The 18728-nt window shown below is 40.0% G+C and overlaps 2 protein-coding genes across 2 annotated transcripts in view; one reads left to right on the top strand and one right to left on the bottom strand.

The window, feature by feature from the left end:
• Nucleotides 1-1493: 1493 nt before the first annotated feature.
• Nucleotides 1494-5910, bottom strand: LOC136679160 (thiosulfate sulfurtransferase/rhodanese-like domain-containing protein 3). Its single transcript, XM_066657510.1, has 4 exons — nucleotides 5662-5910; nucleotides 4693-4887; nucleotides 4271-4430; nucleotides 1494-3885 (listed from the first exon to the last, which is right to left on the bottom strand). The coding sequence occupies exons 1-4, from the start codon at nucleotides 5774-5776 to the stop codon at nucleotides 3819-3821; spliced, it is 537 nt and encodes a 178-aa protein (XP_066513607.1). The 5' UTR covers nucleotides 5777-5910; the 3' UTR covers nucleotides 1494-3818.
• A 1257-nt stretch (nucleotides 5911-7167) lies between these two features.
• LOC136678361 (ubiquitin carboxyl-terminal hydrolase 45-like) overlaps nucleotides 7168-18728 on the top strand; it is a 48770-nt gene continuing 37209 nt past the window's right edge. The window contains exons 1-5 of the mRNA XM_066656397.1: nucleotides 7168-7315; nucleotides 8232-8340; nucleotides 9256-9425; nucleotides 9930-10030; nucleotides 10932-11032. Of these exons, the coding sequence (XP_066512494.1) occupies nucleotides 8238-8340; nucleotides 9256-9425; nucleotides 9930-10030; nucleotides 10932-11032 (475 nt within the window). The 5' untranslated portion in view covers nucleotides 7168-7315; nucleotides 8232-8237. The remainder of the gene's footprint in view (nucleotides 7316-8231; nucleotides 8341-9255; nucleotides 9426-9929; nucleotides 10031-10931; nucleotides 11033-18728) is intronic.

The raw sequence follows: 18728 nt of genomic DNA, 5'->3' as shown, positions 1-18728 counted from the left end.
TATTCTGGATGAATGCGCAAAAATTCCCATAGACACACTCCAAAGTCTTGTAGAAATCCTTTCAAGAAGAATGGAGGCTGGTGAAGATGCAAATGAGGGACCCACTTCATGTTAATTTCATTGGCTTTAGAATTGGATGTCGTAAAAACTACTGTAGGTGTAAATAATAACAAAAATAACAAATTACCTGCCAAATGGTGAGCCCCCATTAGTCTATAAGGTAAACCCTAGATCTTACTGGTCACTGACATCTATTCTGTCAGCTTCACTACATGTTCATATTCATTAACCCATTTTGTTAATGTGCTATAACTGCTTTTCAATTATTTATTAATGGTTTCCTGAGAGTAAAATTGCTAAAGCCTGACACTCAGCAGAGAAGGTTTGTTCATTTTGAGCAGCTCTGTGTTTTATCAACAGTGAAAGCAGGGAGAGGACAGGAAACAAATGTAATCAGTGTTTTGGAGATAGACAGTTATTTAAAGGAACACTAAGTAGTATGTTTAACTTAAAATTACAGCTTCAAATTCATTGATGCTTCACAGACGGAGAATAGAGCTTCGGCCATTGCTACTCCAAGCTCAGCACAGCAGAAACTGCACTATGTAACCTTTGAAGGAGGGTCAGAATCCACCCCCACTGCTCCCCCTTGCAATGTTCCAAACACAGTCTCAAATTTAGACAGCCAGGGTTTCTTACATCACAAACCTAAGGAACCAATCCTATGGAGGCGGGGCTTTGAGCTGCAGGTGTGTTGCCGATAAGTGGGTACAGACAGAGTCGGGGGCTGCTTGCATATTCATAGTTTAGAGTGTACACAATTAAAAATAAATAAAAGAATAGCAGGTAAGATTTTTATATTTAGCTATTGATTGCTCTTGAGTCTCCTCCTAGTTTCATTCATTTTACAGCACATTGCTGAATCAATGAGAAAGAGATGGTTTCCTACCCTCTTCCAAAAGATACATAGTTCACTTTCTGCAGTGCTGAGCCCAGAGTTGTAACAACAAAGGGACTATTCTCTTTATTACAGCTCATTGGAGCATCACAATGATTTTGAAGCTGTAATTGTAAGGTAGAAGTATCACATAGCGTTCCTTTAATCGACAGCACAGTTCCAATAATACAGAGAACAATGAGTGAGCTGGGACAGACAACCGAATGCAGGTGAACTGTTGTGTTTAAGAAGCTTGAAAGAGCCACCCCTCTATCAGTCTTTGAGCACTCTGCATTTCTAATATCATCCAGATTCCGTGGGCGAGATTCTTTCCAGAGAAGCTCAGTTGTGCCTTGTCTGTGAGTGTGTGTGTGTGTGAGTGTGTGGGGGGTGTTTTCAACATTAGACCAAGTCCAAACACTCAGGTGACATTTTCTCATTCAATTACAACACAATGAATCATCCACACTGAACTATCACTGACCACACGCCACAACCTCGCTTTCTCTCTTAGGGTTTATTTATTTCATTCATTGAAAAAAAAATTCAAGCAATTTAACAAATTAACGTTTTTAGTTTTCATTGAAGTTTTAGTAAGATGGAGAATTTTTCTGGAAATGAAGATTTATAAAACACATGTCTACGAAGATGACATAATGAGTTTGATGAATAAGATACTGAAGTGGATCATGGAGGACTTTCATTCATCAGAAACCCACTGGATCTCATAGGAACTTGCTGGGAATCACAAAAATGAGAAATTGAATCCATTCCCAGAAAAATATTAAACCTATTATTGTACACTTGCCTTTAAGTGAACCCTCAGCATATAGAGAACTAACAATTCTGCTGCGGATTTTTTATTCACACAATATTCTTAGGTCACAGGACTTTAAATTTCCAGATAATTAATACAATATGCATTCATTGTTTATTTCCACATAAGGCAAATTTTATTGATCTTTTTTGTTAGAGAATGTTAGAGCACCATGTCCTGTTTTTCATTACAAGTATAAATCAAGCCACTGTAATTTTAATGTAGATCATCCCAAGAGTTTCTGACAAAACTTCTACTGAACAAGCCCTTGTACTTCTCAATTTGTATAAAAATCAATTTCCTACTGATTTTTAAAAAATCCTGATTCATAAAGACTCACGTGTTTACTGCTCTGTTCATTTCCTGCTGAAGTAGAGGTGCTTCATTACCTTGTATCTGAACATTAATAACAATATAAATCCATTCTTTGGCATAAAATGCAAACGTTTTCTTATGTTTTTAGCCAATTCTATTCCAGTCTGAATTACTGTGTTTATTATTATTTCCGTGACACAAACCAGTTTAAAATAGATGAGGATAAGAGACATTATATAGACTTAAGTGTAATTCCAGTTCTTATTTTTTGGCGTTTATAACATCAACAGTGTCTGCTATAACACAGATAAAAAGAGGCCTGTCAGATTCTTCAGAAAGATTTAAAAGACTATGTTCAGGAGAAAGAGGAAAAGTGCTCCTTCAGGTGAAATGCAAAACTAATGATGGGGTTTTAAAGTCGTAGTTTGACATCAGTTCAAATTGACATTATTTTCAACTCCAGATGAAGTCGTTTGGAGCCCAAGAATTGCTTCCTTGTTTAAGACCTTGCGCTACAAGGTTAAAATAACTAACAAACAATATAAACAGTAGATGAATGGCCTTTAAAAGCATGTCTACAAATTTCTCTTAATTAAGATGGAACTGATGAGTCAATGTGTTTAGGATGCATTGTAAACAACTGTGAACTAGAATGTCAAAAAACTTTGTTGTATAGTTAAAAACATGACTATTTTTTAATCCATCTTGGATTTATGAAGATTTTTTGGGTGACTTTTAACGTCCTGTGTTTGTTGGACATATTTTTCTTGTAGCTCAAGTTCTAAAGTAAGGATGCCTTTAACTGGTGCGATACAATCAATAAAGAAAAAAATTGAGGCAGACACTTGAGGTCTGTCCCAAAACCTAGTGAGCTGCCTAAGTAGGCAGTGACTCCGTAGGCAGCTGTTTAATCGGCAGCATTCTAACCCAGGTCTGTCCTCATGAGGCAGATTATTGAGACGCTGTAGTTAGAGAGTGACTGTCACGGCTGGTTCCCGACCACTGCACCGAACTGGTGTTTACTTCCGTCAGTAGCCAGCGTAGCCTCAGCTTTTCATTGAGGTGGATTCTAGTCTTACCATTTTAATAGTGGTTTCAATTAGTTTTGCTCTAGAACAACAGCAAAGCAGATGGGAGTTGTTCTGCTGTTGCATCATGGGATAGCTTTAATGGCTGACGAACGGCATAATGCTGCTTTAAAATTCAGCCAGATTAAGGTATCTCAGTAGACAGCATATTTAATGTGTCTATGAATTAGGACAGTCTAGGTGTCGGGAGCACGGTGCACTGACATACAATGATCTCTTTATAGACAGCTCACTAGGATTTGGGACAGAACCTTCATATATATATGTCAATTCCACTCAGACAGAAATGGTAGTGAATATAAAACTACCACTCAGTTCACATTAAGCACATTAGCTATAACAATAACAAAAGGATTCATTCTTAAGCATGTTTATACTACTTTGGCTTAACTTCTCTTTTTCTGACAAAGTGAGGTCCATTATTGATACCATTCCAACAGCAGAAATGTTAAAGCTCTGCTGCTGCAGTTAATTGTTATTTCCCCCAGAGTTCTGAGGTATAACAATATACCATCTGAAACTGCACCTCACTGTACGCAGTTCTCCTTGTTTTTCCACTTTCATTTTGTCCACTAACACAGTGTTGAGAACTTTCCACGATATGCTTTAAATTATTCGATTTTTTGTTTCATTAAATCACATTGCTACCATAAAGCTGAGGTCATTTTTTGGTCTGCAGGATTTCATGTTTCGCCCAGTCCTGCCATCCTCCAGGATAATGCTGCGCACTGGAAAGAGAAAAGAAGACATTTAAATCCATTTTAAAATTTAAAGACAATGAATTATGTCAATTAAATATATACATTTTTTGTTTGTTTTTACAAGGGGTTTATTTTAATAATTTGAGTCCTTTTAGAACATCATACTATAAATACAACACTGCACTAATGATTAACAAAAATATACATGTATTTATGAATATTCTGAACAGCAGAAGTACATGAAAAAATGATGAATAATATAGGTGTGCTGTGTCTGTTTTATCTGAGTGTCACTCACTTTTGTTCTCAGTTTTGTAACTGTTGCAAATTCCAGCTAATGGCTGAGTGTCCCCTACTCAAAAACCTTTAAAACCGTGTTTAGGTGAAAAGGTGAGTCAAAACGACTTCTTACTTGGAATATCCTAAAGACAAAGCAGCTTCTAAAGCTCTGGAACTCCTAACTCCTGCCAGACAGGTGAAGACCACATTTTCGGTGGTTGATGGCATGTCGCCTCCGTACTTCTCCTTAAACTCTTCTGGATTCAGCTGTAGGGCTGTACTCAGCTGCCCCACTGTGGGTAGAACAACGCCATTAGAACCTGTCCAGACTCATGTTTATGTGGCTCAATAGCATCAAATACTATTCCAATATCTAGTGTAAAATGTTCCTAATTTAGCAGAGGCTTTTAATACAGCAAGGAAAAATCTACCTATTAATACCCTTTAATTCAGAAGAAACACTGGGCTAGTGTGAGTTTGCAGCCTAGTAGTGAACATATACCAACAAAATCACGTGTTTTCAAAGTCATATAGAAGAGTAAAAAAGGCACTCACACGGGACATTAATGGACCGTGGGATACTGCCATATTCACGTAGCTCCCAAGGCTCACGAACATCTATGACAACACCGGACCTGGACACCAGCAGCTTCTTCAGCTCTTCATAAGAAACGCCGACTGAAGGGTGGCTCGATGAGCAAAATCTCCTCCACAAACACAAAGGCCTCTGTTTTGCAATGCTTTGGTTATCTAAAAGAAAAAACACACCACAAGCAAAAATAAGCCTTTAGTTTAACTAAAGCCTTGCTAAAAATGCTCCTAATTAAACATTTGTAAAAGAAAATTATTAAATTATTGTAGCACCTTTCTGGAATATTATTGGAATAGTGAAACTGATAGAATAACTACAATAATTTAATATCTAGCACACTGGTTTTAAACCAATGCAGCTTTACCTCAAAGAATTTTTTTATTCAAGAGACATATTAGTACTATTGTAACATTTCCCTGTTTTATTGTATGATATGTTAGTAACTTACTAACTTTTAAAATACATGTATTAAACAAAGTGTCTTTTTTATATAACGCTGCTCAAAAACTATTCCTAAATGTATAGACTTAGCATTAGTTTGGAAACCCCAGTGTTTACAAGTCAGTCATATTCACTGGCCGAATCCTAAATGTCTCCCTGCAGCCTACATAGTGCACAGTTAGGCAATCCATTTTAGCTTCTGAACCCAAACTGCGCAATATCTGTCTAGCTCGGCAAAGTGTATGTAAATAAATCCTAAATGTCTCAGATTATAAACTGTGGATGTGACGGAACCATTATTTAAAACCTACTAGGTTCTAGTGCACTTCATAGGGCGTAGGGAGCGAGTTTCAAGACCCAACACATACCTTTACAGCAAAAGTAAAGCTGTAAACATGCCTTTATTTACGTATAATTACTAAAACTTATAAACACTGTAAATAATTCCTTACTAAGTAAATACTGTGTGAATGTTACGGTTCAGCTCTCACACTGTAAAGACTCCGCTGAGTTCAACGCTGGAGTTCTCGGTGTAAAAAGGACGTTTCTTCTCCCCAAACCTCGCACCAAGCACCATGTGAGGCGACAGCAGGTCTTCAACGCCATGTTACAGTTGGGTTTTACTCGCTAAAGCTGCATTAGACTGTGTTTTTTTTTTGCTTTTATATCTCTTTCGAATTGAAATCTCCCAGTTGCTCAATTCTTCACACAGGAGACTATCAGCGCGAGCTGCCCTCTGCCACCCCGACCACGAGACCTGCGTCATCACAACTTCCGTTTTTCAATTTGCATAATTACAAATAGACGTATAAATATGTGGATATAGATACACCCTCCTTGTTCAAAAGTAGTTACCTTTACTCAATTGCATTGAATATATGTACATTCCATATAGAGTATAATTTCAAGTCAAGTCGTTCAAATATCAAAATCTTTATACACCGTCTTATGTGAATAGATTGTATGATTATCTCTGGATCATAACAACACTCCAACTCACAAATTTTCCTGATGTAGCGTTATCACTTATAACAGTTCCACAGCTCTACGCCCACCATACTGTGAGCTTTATATTGCTTCATATTTGCATTTAACCCTTCAAACAAACTAGTTACCATAATTTAATTGTAATTATATAGTAATTACAGGATACGTGGTCCATTTATCACTCTGTTCTTCAACGATCAGAACCCCCTATGCACCACCAAGGAGTATTATTTGGGTAGCGGCCCATTCTCAGCACTGCAGTAACATTGACATGGTGGCGGCCTGCTTGTGTACTGTGCTTTGTGTGGGTGGATCAGACACAGCAGGGCTGCTGGATTTTATTATGTATTTTTTTATATATCAATGTCACCATTGGACCAATAAAAATCCACCAAGCAAAAACATCCAGCCAACTGTGTCCTGTGGGCAGTGTTGAAAGAGTGATGAAAGAGTAGAGGAATGTATGTAGCCAAAACGAGCTATTGTCTGACCTTACATCTGCAGGGTTGACCAACAAGGCGGATATGTCTAGAGCGGAGAGTGAGTAGCTGACCAGAATTCTGATCTGATCCACCAGTGCTACATATTACACAGTGCTTGGGATGATCCACAACCCAAATAATACCTATCACGACACCTGGAGAGGTGAACAAAGCACTGGAAAACTTAAATTCCACTGTACAAATGTCAAATTTCACCTGTATGATTAGTGGAGTTAATAAAATGGACAATATTTGCATATTGTCATAACGTTTTTATCTGTGTAGACACTTTTATCTGTTGTTTGACACTTCATTATTATAATTTGTAATTGTTTTTTAATTATTAGGAATATTACATGTTCTTATTTACAGTTGTAACCTGGTTATTATTATTATTCAAGGAAGAATGGTACATTTTCCCGCTTGATCGTTGTGGGCTTCCGTCGTGGTCCCGTTTGATCACGTGATCAGAGGTGTGCGTTTCTGTGGAAATGTCACACGCTGCGCAGAGAGTCTTTAATAATCGCAAACAGCCGCTTTATTTCTGTTGTTTCTGTCTTATTCGACCCTTAACCGCGTACAGATTGGTGCACAGGGGCAGATAAAGCCCCTGCTCTGTTTATTTCAGGAGTGTGGATCTTTTACTGCAGCTCCATTTTCAGCTGAGTGAGAGAAGGTGAGTTATTCTCACACTTACAGAACACAGGCAGCTTTTTGTCACCAATATTCTTATTTGTATACGTTTATTAACTCCCTCAGAGCGCTATAGCCCTTAATTGTATTGCTGTGGTGGCTTTAAAACGAACGGTATTAGTTTATAACTGAAACTGAAACTGGTCGCTTCTGTCTAATGCTAGCTGAATCGGTCAAGGATCCCGAATTTCTCTTTGACCCCTACTTCCTACTCCCTACATTGCGCCATGCGTAGGACACGAAATAATGACGTACATCTGAAACTGTTCAATTACTGTTAGACACGGGACCGCACACATTGTGGCTGAATATAAATTGCTTTATGTTAGCGCTATAAAGCGCCATTTATTTGTAGAAATGTAGTTTCTTTCCCTATTTAGTGCACTACGTAGGGACCATGGAGGTAATTGAGATTCAGCCTCTAGGCACTAGAGCTGAATGATTTGGGGGACATTCCTAATTGGGAATTGTTTCCTCACCAATATTGATCTTGAACTGGTATTATTTTTATAAATGGAACTTCAAAGGTTTGTTTTCTTAAGAAAGCAAGGGTATTTTTCTGGTTTGGGAAGTGAACAGTGACAGTTTACAAAGATTAATTAAATCTGGATATTGTGGGAAATTGTAAAATAAGAAAAAACAACAATAATAACTTTCAAAAAATAACGTAACATTTAATGTATATAATGCGATTCAAAGTGATTTACAATGAGAAGGAAAAACAAAATAATGGAAAATCATTAAATCTAAAAATATATTTTTAAGTTGTTGTTATTAGACTAAATTCTGAATCCAACCCGATTATCAGATTTCTGACATCTGTGAGAGTGGGATCTCAGTTTTTTCTGTATACATTGTGTGTCTCTCTGCTATATTTTGATTCACAATTTGTTTCACAGATACAAATGCGGCTTAAAGACCCCTTCTCCTTAAAAAACACTGAAATGACAAAGCGGTCAAACAAACCGAAGAAACCTCGCGATGAGGAATCTTCGGATGAAGTTAGCGGTAAGAAAGTTTTTGTCATTGGAGCAATTTTTTTTAGTGTTTTACAAAAGGGACTGTTCTGAACAAACGTAAAGGTTCTCCTTTCATATTAGTTTCTTAACAGGTTTTAAAGGCAACATCTAAGATTGTGGGCAACTGCAGTTCTCTCTGGTTTGTTGACGTTCAGAAGCTCTGTGTCTTTTAAGGTGGAACAGTGTGTTTGAGGGGGAAAAACGGTTTAACTTGTAGGTTTTTATCCACAGTCTGAATTACCACAGAAGCCTAGCATGTCTGACCAGCCCCCAGTTTTATAAAAAGTGTTTTATGATTACAACACTGAATATCGACTTTAAAGGTGTAATTCACGATTGTAATGAAAAATCACTTTTTATAAAATTCACCATTTCCTCACTATTTGCAGCCCTTCAGGCTGTTTGTGTGCTCAAAACCGCTCTGATGTGTTTGCGAAGCCCCACCTGTCTCAGTCCCGCATGCTAGTTTTTTTAGTTACTTGTGACAGAAGGTTCTGGAGTTGTTTTCGACAACAGAAAGAACTGTTTTGGATCACTTAAGGTGGAAATATATGTACCAAAAGTGCTACAAAACTAAACAACTCGAATTACAGATGAGTTTCTGCGGTAATTCAAACTGTGGATAAAAACTTAAAGACAAGTTACATTACAGCTGCGTACAGGCAACACTCGTTATGTCCGTCAAACATATCTTTCCACCTTAAACGACGCAGAGCTTAGAGCGGGGTTTGCCTACAATCGTAGACGTTCCCTTTAATACAGAGATTATTAATTCCTGGTAATGTTGGACCATTTAATTGTCCATTCATCATGTTTTTTTGCACATTGAAAAGAGCAGCTGGAGTAAAGGTATTTGCAGTGAAAGTGACGAAGGACATTTGGGTTTTGTCCTGTGTGTGCTCAGGGCTCACGTGTCAGCATGTGAGTAAAGCTGTGGAGCTGAACTCGGTGAAGAAGGCTGTAACTGGAAGCCTGTGGTCAGTGTGTTCAGACTGCATGAAAGAACGGGATGCAGTGGAGATGGAGCAGGTCGGGTCACACGACATCAGAGTGTGCCTCAAATGTGGCTTCCAGGTAAAACAGCTTGTAGTCTTACTGTATCATTTAACACTTAATGAATAGCTTTATTAATGTTTCTAGAACCACATATTGATGTAATATAATTACTTAAATGGCACTTCTGACATAATAAAGGAAATCTTTGTGCCACCCTCTCATCTGAGGATTGTCAGTCATGAATTGAAAGTGAAACGATCATTTAAAGGAACAGGCACTGAATCTGGTCGTTCTGAACGGCTTAGACAGGGCAAGCACAGTGCTGTGGTGTTTGATCCTTGTGGTCGTTTGACCAGACCTTTCATTAATACCTCAGAAACTGTGTTAATATGTGAAGAAGGGGTAAATCTCTCTCTCTCTCTCTCTCTCTCTCTCAAAGCAGGCATCTGTTACTAATCTAATGTGCTTCTTAATGCTCTAAGCATATACAGATGTCTATACTTATAGGGGTATAATTGTCATCGTAAAATTGGGGAGCATTATGTGTTAAGAAATCATTATTATCTGGTGTTTTGTTTTTAGGGCTGCAGTCAGTCAGAAAGCCAGCACTCGGTAAAACACCAGCAAACTCATCACCCGGACTCTCACTGCATCAGCATCAGCCTCAGCACCTGGAAGGCCTGGTAAACACACACACACACACACACACACACACACAACCTTTACTACAGGTCCAAAAGGCTCTGTAATTCCAACCTCCAGATTCCAACACAGATCAGAGATAGAGGTACATTACTATCACTAAAGGCATAAACGGTGTAAACGTACCTTTTTAAAGATACAGCAGTGGTGATAAAGTCCAGTTGTTTTCCCTAAAGGTTCATTACATTCTCATTTCTAGAAAGAGAGGTGAATGTTTGTACGATTTCATTATAGAACTGTCTCATAAAAAACAGAATAAAAGTCCTAGAGAAGAAACTGTGTGAATGAAATCAACACAACTTTTAAAATCTACAATTCTAATACAATAAGCTACAAATATCCATCAATCGCTAATTAAAGGTACAGAATAGGTTCTTTTGAAGGTACCACCACTGTAACGGACACAGAGAGTGTGCTCTTAGTGCGTTAGATCACTGCAAGTTATTTTTGAAGAAGCCGCAGAACGTTTATTTTAGAGTTTCAATATCTGCACCAAACACAAGCAGGTTGTTCCCCCACCACAGCTTCAGAAGCAGGTTAATACCGAATACAGACATGGATTTAAATCTGTGTATAGCACAATTTCAGATGATACGAGCATGGTTTTATCCCTGTGTGAAACTGAATGAGCAAATCGTGTGCTGTGTTCTGCTGTACTTACGTTTGGTAGAGAGATGGTCCACCCACTGGCAACTGGGTTTTCATATGTGCCGCATGTTGGGCCTTGGACATTACTGTAGCTCGTTTTAAAGCTTTAGTATCTGGATATGGTGCCAGTATTCTCAATATCTGAGGTTTTAAATATGGAAACGAAAAATACATTTGTGAGCTCTGTAGTGCTTTGACATTAAATTTCTCTCATTTATCTTTCTCTTTCTCCAGGTGCTTTGAATGTAACGAAGAACTCTCCACTCACTGCAATAAAAAAGCCTTGGCTCAAACACTAGACTTTCTTCAAAAGCACTCGGCAAAGACAGCCTCAGGTAATTCCACCTCTCAACTTCTCAAGCAGAGATTATACTGATGACCTGTTGGTATTATTGTGGCTCACTGGCTCCTTCTGGTGGCCAAGATTTCCACAGGTCAGTCTCTCTCTCTCTGACTCTCTCTGTCTGTCTGTCTCTCTCTCTCTCTCTCTCTCTCTCTCTCTCTCTCTCTCTCTCTCTCTCTCTCTCTGTCTGTCTCTCTCTCTCTCTCTCTCTGTCTGTCTCTCTCTCTCTCTCACTGTCTGTCTCTCTCTCTCTCTCACTGTCTGTCTGTCTCTCTCTCTCTCTCTCTCTCTCTCTCTGTCTGTCTGTCTCTCTCTCTCTCTCTCTGTCTCTCTCTCTGTGTCTGTCTCTACACTGTTGCTAAAGCATATTACAGAAAATACATAAACATATAGATACAGATACAGTTACAACAACAGGAAATGATATTTACAAGATTAATGATAATTAAATAAGAAAAGGAAAATAAGAGCATGGAGACAATATAGATGTTTAATAATCATTAATAATCAGTAATATTCAGTAATAATTAGTTACACTGTTGATTGTCCACACTGGTTGTCCCTCAGGTTGTGGCAGTCTGTCATGTATTTGGCTGCGTGTGGGATCAGCTCCTCCTTCTCTCCCAGTACATACTGGAGCTTCTCTGTATCAGTGAGGAGCAGGAACTCAGGACAGACTCGACTCGCTCTCTGGTAGAACCTGCTTCTGATGGATACTTGGGGCATTGGGTTAGGAAGTGCAGCTCTGTCTCCACCATCAAGAGCTCACAGTGAGAGCACAGCCTGTCCTCTTTGGGGACCCAGTTCTGTCTGTGACGACCTCAGTGACTTCTCTCTGATGGTTGTGAGGTATTTGGCCAGTTTGTAGTCTTTGCTGAGGGCTGAGTAGCTCTGTAGTTTGTGCTGTTGTTGTATGGTGTGGGTCCAGTGTGTGAGGTAGTTGTGTTGTTGTTGGGAGATGATGTTTTGGGGTCTGATTTTCTGAGCGAGCGTGGGGTGAGGATGTTTGGACTCGGTGATGTCATTGGGTTGTAGGTCACTGTGGGCCAGGACCAGCTGGCTGAGGGGACTCCTATCGATGTGGAGCTCCTGATTGGAGAGGGCTTTGTAGCACAGTGACTGGGGGTCACTGGATTTTAGATGCGTCCAGAAGTTCAGAGCTCTTTTCTGAATGGCTTTTCTGAATGGAGGGGGTACTGCCCTAGTTCGGCCCTGCAGCCATTATTGGGGGCCTTTCTCTGCACATGCAGGATACTTTTGCAGAATTCCATGTGCAGGGTTTCAATTGGATGTTTGTCCCAGTTGGTAAAATTGTTTTGTGTTAGGGGTCCCCACACCTCACTGCCGTACAGAGCGATGGGTTCTATAACCGATCTGAACAGTTTCAGCCAGATTGGAATTGGTATTTCGAAATTAATGGATTTTTTTATGGAAAATAGGGCTCTTCTGGCCTTCTCTCTGAGCTCCCTCACAGCCGAGTCCAAACCTCCCGTGGAGCTGAGGGTTATCCCCAGATACGTGTGTTTTAGTGTGTTCAATGTTGGTGTTGTTTATTGTAAAGGTGTAGTTCCCCTGATTTTTAGACCTCCTTTGAAATGTCATTATTTTAGTTTTTCTGTGGTTTACTGTTAGAGCCCAGTTTTGGCAGTAGTTCTCCAGGACGTTTAAACTTTCCTGGAGTCCTTCTCTGGTCGGTGACAGCAAAACAAGGTCATCTGCGTAGAGGAGGCACTTGACTTTGGTGTCCCCCAAAGAGAGGCCGGGTACTGAGTCACTCTGGTCCAGTTTATCAGCCAGTTCATTGATGTAGATGTTAAAGAGAGTGGGGCTCAGGCTGCAGCCCTGACATACTCCTCGAGACTGTGGGAAGAACTCTGTCCTGAACGTTCCCATTTTCACTGCACATTTACTGTGAGAGTACATTGATTTAATGACGTCGTATGTTCTCTCCCCAACACCGCTTTCTATAAGTTTATAGAATAATACTGTGTGCCAAATGGAGTCAAACGCTTTTTGAAAATCTACAAAACGACAAAAAAGATTTTGTCTTTATTGTGATGTACATGTTTATCTATCAGTGTGTGGAGGGTGAAGATGTGGTCAGAGGTTCGGTGGTGCGGGAGGAAGCCGATCTGAGCTCTGCTGAGGATGTTATGGTCAGTGAGGAAACCCGTGAGTCGAGTGTTGAGGACGCTACAGAAGACCTTGCCCAAGTTGCTGCTCACACAGACTCCTCTGTAATTGTTTGGGTCGTATTTGTCTCCGGATGTGAATATGGGGGATATGAGACCCTCGCTCTAGACGCTGGGGAAGTGGCCTGTGTTTAAAATTAGGTTGGAGAGTTTGAGAATGGCCGATTTGAATTTTGAATCTGTGTGTTTTATCATTTCATTCATGATGCCGTCTGTACCACAGGCTTTTCTGGGCTGGAGGCCTCTGAGCTGTTCCTCTAACTCTGACTCTGTGATGTGGAAGTCCAGTGGGTTCTGATAGTCTTTCTCTGTCTCTCTCTCTCTCTGTCTCTCTCTGTCTCTCTCTGTCTCTCTCAGTCTCTCTGGCTCTCTCTCTCTCTCTCTCTCTCTCTCTCTCTCTCTCTCTCTCTCTCTCTGTCTCTCTCAGTCTCTCTGTCTCTCTGTCTCTCTCTGTCTTTTTTTTCTCTCTCTCTGTCTCTCTGTCTTTCTCTCTCTCTCTCTCTCTCTCTCTCTCTCTCTCTCTCTCTCTCTCTCTCTCTCTCTCTCTCACAAACTCCTGATGCTTGCAGCTATTTTGACCAGTAACTGTCCTGTTTCCTATTATTATGTTTTTTTTATTTGTGGACGCCCCTTCTGAACTGAAGGGTATTCCTAGAGAGGGTTCCTACTGTTCATGGAATTTTTTACACTAGATATCAGACCACTTTCTTGAGGATTTGATGGCATTCAGCCACATAAACAGTTCTGAAGGCTGGTGCTGATTTTGTATTTTAACGTCTGAACCATAAATATAGGCATCAAAATAAGACTGAACATCATCATCATTATTATTATTATTATTATTATTATTATTATTATTATTATTATTAAAGGACAGCTTGTTGTGCTGTTCTCTCTGGTTTCTCTGTTCTGGGGCCATCGTATCAATTTGTTTGTCAATAGTTAAATTTCACAGGTTTTGTTTTTATATATTTTGGATATTTAAACATGTTTCATATTCCAATACCTTAACATTCTTAACAAATACATTTTTTCTAAAAGTTCATTGCTCTTTAAAGGGGTGCAATTGCTTTATTATGTCATTATAATAATATTATATCAGTGGCATGTCTTAAAATGACAATAACATTGTTTATCGCATATATATATAAAGATTTAGCTGAGGTTACAGTTGAATAAGCAGGAGGCAGAATGTGGTATGGTTTCTAGGAAGCACTGCAGCTGAGCTCTTCGACAAGGTTGTCTCCGGCTTTAATGCGTGCCACGGCATTTCGAGAGCTGAGAAATTTCAGTGCTTAGAGGGGGCAGGACCTTGGATCTAAGCGAGGGATTCCAGGAGAATTACAGCAGTTTGCGAATTGGAGAATTGATTTGTCTGTGTGCATTTACCATGAATGCCATAACATATTTGTATGATATTAATATTCCTTGGAGTGTTGTAGTCCATTGGTATTAAAAGTATATTGATATTGGCTTGGTATTCCTTTTTGGTCTTGTTTGAATTGGCTCATTTTGAATCATTCTGTTGATGTGTGTGTGTGTGTGTGTGTGTGTGTGTCTAACAGTGCCTGTTTCTGTCAGTTCAGGCTACTAATAGCTGAATAAAGAGAATGCGGCAGTATAAAGGTAATGAATATACGAGACAGAGCATTAATTAATCAGCACCAGCCCGAGCACTCAGTCCTGTTCCTGTGCTGGAATTCCAACAGGTTGCTCATGCTCAACTGATCTACCTTATTCATGTTTTTGATTAAACGCAATGAAAAGACACCCGTTTCTACAGTTCCGCTTTTTTGAAATGTTGAGTTAGAAAACCTAGCATGTAATTGTGCCCCCCCCCACCCACTCTACAATACTCTCTGAAAATGACCCTGAGCAGAGAATCTGAGCTTTTTAAAACAAGTTTACGCGTATTAATCCATCCTCCTCTGGCTGTACGCGCTGCAGTTTTAAAAGCAGCTTGAGCAAAGCCTCTGTTGTTTCTCTTTCTGGTCCATATTTGTCCTTGCAGTTTATTTTGAAGGCCATGCTATTAAAGACTAAAAAAAGAGAAAGAGAGGGGAAAAAAAATCCAAAAATTCATCCCTATAGCAATGAACGACCTAAAAAAGAAATAAAATAAAATTCCAAAAGTGTCCTGATTGGGTCCTTTTCTATAAAAGTAGTACAAAATTGCTAGGCTTTCAGACGGGACACAATTGCTGCCCAAATTTCTGTAGCTAGCCGCCTTAAATGCCACTGCTGGGAAATTTTTAAAAAATGTATTTATTTATTATTTGTGTGTGTGAGTGTTTTAAGCTCAATTCTTGGTTGAATTTATAGCTTTCTTCTTTATGAAGATTATGACTTATGGCCATTTAGAGCTGGACGATACGGCCAAAATTTATATCACAATGCATTTATTAATTTCAGTCGATACGGTATACTTCAGATATCGATATGAACAATGCAAAAGACACGGAAAAACTGCCCAGAACCAACAAGAAACATGACATTTAACATCAAACAACAACCTCTCGGCTTTTTCAATATTTATGTTTTGAAATTAACTTTTAAAATTGAGGGCAGTGAACTGACGGCGGCGCCCTGTAACCACCCCGGTGACAGATGTTGTAAATAATGAGGTTGCTAGCGCGTAGGTTCATGTGCAGCTGCTGTGGAATGTCCCACTGTATTCTCACGAGAGAGAGTTGCATTTAAACAGTTGTTGCTTCCTAAAGTAGTGTAATTCACTTATTATAAGGTGTGATCAGAAAGAAATTGAAATTAAATGTAATGGGAGAATGAGTTTAAAGCCAGGTTTAAGGACGTAGAGGAAGCTCTTGGCCTTTAAACTAAACTACAGCTGAACCCTGGATCCAGTCAGTTGCTTGAGTTGAGCTGCTGCCGCTTGGACGAGTTTGTTAAAGGCGCCAGGCTCCTGTGCAGGTTCCCTGAAGAACGGCAGCAGCTGCGTGGAAACACCCCCCCCCCCCCATAACAGCCCCCAAACACCCCCCTTCCCTTGCTAAAGAAACTCCAACGCCACCACCCCCCTGCCCCCACTTCCCAAAAGCCTCTTCCTTTTAACACTCTCTCAGGGCTCAGCCGGAAATCAATGTACAATAACACACCTGATTCTTTTAGAAATTTCAGCTAGCGCTGAACTCTTCTGGGAAAATATCAGTGTTATTTTAACGTTATTTTTTTAAATATATAAATGAAGTCCAAATTTATTTATTCCCATTTTTGTCCATTTTTATCGGAAACTGGCTTTAAATGCTTAAAAGGAATGTTATTTGATTTGATTTAGATTTTTATTAATATTTTAAAGGAACACTGTGTAATATTTTTACCTTAAAATTGCAGCTTCAAAATCATTGGGAATACTTCACTGACCTGTAATAAGGAGAATAAAGCCTCTGTCATTGCAACTCCGCACTGGCTCCACACTACAGAAACTGCACTGTGTAACTTGGAGGAGGGTAGGAAACCACCCCTTCTTATAGGTTTAGATGCTGGTGAAGCATGTATAGATAGATGTAGGGGGTAGGTTTAGATGCTGGTGAAGTGTGTATAGATAGATGCAGGGGGTAGGTTTAGATGCTGGTGAAGTGTGTATAGATAGATGCAGGGGGTAGGTTTAGATGCTGGTGAAGCGTGTATAGACAGATGAAGGGGGTAGGTTTAGATGCTGGTGAAGCGTGTATAGATAGATGTAGGGGGTAGGTTTAGATGCTGGTGAAGCGTGTATAGATAGATGAAGGGGGTAGGTTTAGATGCTGGTGAAGCGTGTATAGATAGATGTAGGTCGTAGGTTTAGATGCTGGTGAAGCGTGTATAGATAGATGTAGGTCGTAGGTTTAGATGCTGGTGAAGCGTGTGTAGATAGATGTAGGGGGTAGGTTTAGATGCTGGTGAAGCGTGTATAGATAGATGTAGGGGGTAGGTTTAGATGCTGGTGAAGTGTGTATAGATAGATGCAGGGGGTAGGTTTAGATGCTGGTGAAGCGTGTATAGATAGATGTAGGTCGTAGATTTAGATGCTGGTGAAGCGTGTATAGATAGATGTAGGGGGTAGGTTTAGATGCTGGTGAAGTGTGTATAGATAGATGTAGGTCGTAGGTTTAGATGCTGGTGAAGCGTGTAGGGATAGATGTAGGGGGTAGGTTTAGATGCTGGTGAAGCGTGTATAGATAGATGTAGGTCGTAGGTTTAGATGCTGGTGAAGTGTGTATAGATAGATGCAGGGGGTAGGTTTAGATGCTGGTGAAGCGTGTATAGATAGATGTAGGTCGTAGGTTTAGATGCTGGTGAAGCGTGTATAGATAGATGTAGGGGGTAGGTTTAGATGCTGGTGAAGCGTGTATAGATAGATGTAGGGGGTAGGTTTAGATGCTGGTGAAGGGTGTATAGATAGATGTAGGGGGTAGGTTTAGATGCTGGTGAAGCGTGTATAGATAGATGTAGGGGGTAGGTTTAGATGCTGGTGAAGTGTGTATAGATAGATGTAGGTCGTAGGTTTAGATGCTGGTGAAGCGTGTAGGGATAGATGTAGGGGGTAAGATTAGATGCTGGTGAAGCGTGTATAGATAGATGTAGGGGGTAGGTTTAGATGCTGGTGAAGCGTGTATAGATAGATGCGGGGGGGAGGTTTAGATGCTGGTGAAGCTTGTATAGATAGATGTAGGTCGTAGGTTTAGATGCTGGTGAAGCGTGTATAGATAGATGTAGGTCGTAGGTTTAAATGCTGGTGAAGCGTGTATAGATAGATGTAGGGGGTAGGTTTAGATGCTGGTGAAGGGTGTATAGATAGATGTAGGGGGTAGGTTTAGATGCTGGTGAAGCGTGTATGGATAGATGTAGGGGGTAGATTTAGATGCTGGTGAAGCGTGTATAGATAGATGTAGGGGGTAGGTTTAGATGCTGGTGAAGCGTGTATAGACAGATGTAGGGGGTAGGTTTAGATGCTGGTGAAGCGTGTATAGATAGATGTAGGGGGTAGGTTTAGATGCTGGTGAAGTGTGTATAGATAGATGTAGGTCGTAGATTTAGATGTTGGTGAAGCGTGTATAGATAGATGTAGAGGGTAGGTTTAGATGCTGGTGAAGCGTGTATAGATAGATGTAGGTTGTAGGTTTAGATGCTGGTGAAGCGTGTATAGATAGATGTAGGGGGTAGGTTTAGATGCTGGTGAAGCGTGTATAGATAGATGTAGGGGGTAGGTTTAGATGCTGGTGAAGCGTGTATAGATAGATGTAGGGGGTAGGTTTAGATGCTGGTGAAGCGTGTATAGATAGATGTAGGGGGTAGGTTTAGATGCTGGTGAAGGGTGTATAGATAGATGTAGGGGGTAGGTTTAGATGCTGGTGAAGCGTGTATAGATAGATGTAGGGGGTAGGTTTAGATGCTGGTGAAGTGTGTATAGATAGATGTAGGTCGTAGGTTTAGATGCTGGTGAAGCGTGTAGGGATAGATTTAGGGGGTAGGATTAGATGCTGGTGAAGCGTGTATAGA

The sequence above is a fragment of the Hoplias malabaricus genome, chromosome Y (genome assembly GCF_029633855.1).
Source record: "Hoplias malabaricus isolate fHopMal1 chromosome Y, fHopMal1.hap1, whole genome shotgun sequence".
In the NCBI taxonomy this organism is placed as follows: domain Eukaryota; kingdom Metazoa; phylum Chordata; class Actinopteri; order Characiformes; family Erythrinidae; genus Hoplias; species Hoplias malabaricus.
This window is presented reverse-complemented; position numbering and strand designations above follow the sequence as displayed.

What these genes read in the sequence shown, in the direction of transcription:
- LOC136679160 (XM_066657510.1), bottom strand. Translation starts at nt 5,776, where the DNA reads ATGGCGTTGAAGACCTGCTGTCGCCTCACATGGTGCTTGGTGCGAGGT. An exon ending in CTCAGCGGAGTCTTTACAGT is followed by an intron (nt 4,888 to 5,661) that starts GTGAGAGCTGAA and finishes TTTTTCTTTTAG; the next exon opens with ATAACCAAAGCATTGCAAAA. An exon ending in ACGGTCCATTAATGTCCCGT is followed by an intron (nt 4,431 to 4,692) that starts GTGAGTGCCTTT and finishes TTCTACCCACAG; the next exon opens with TGGGGCAGCTGAGTACAGCC.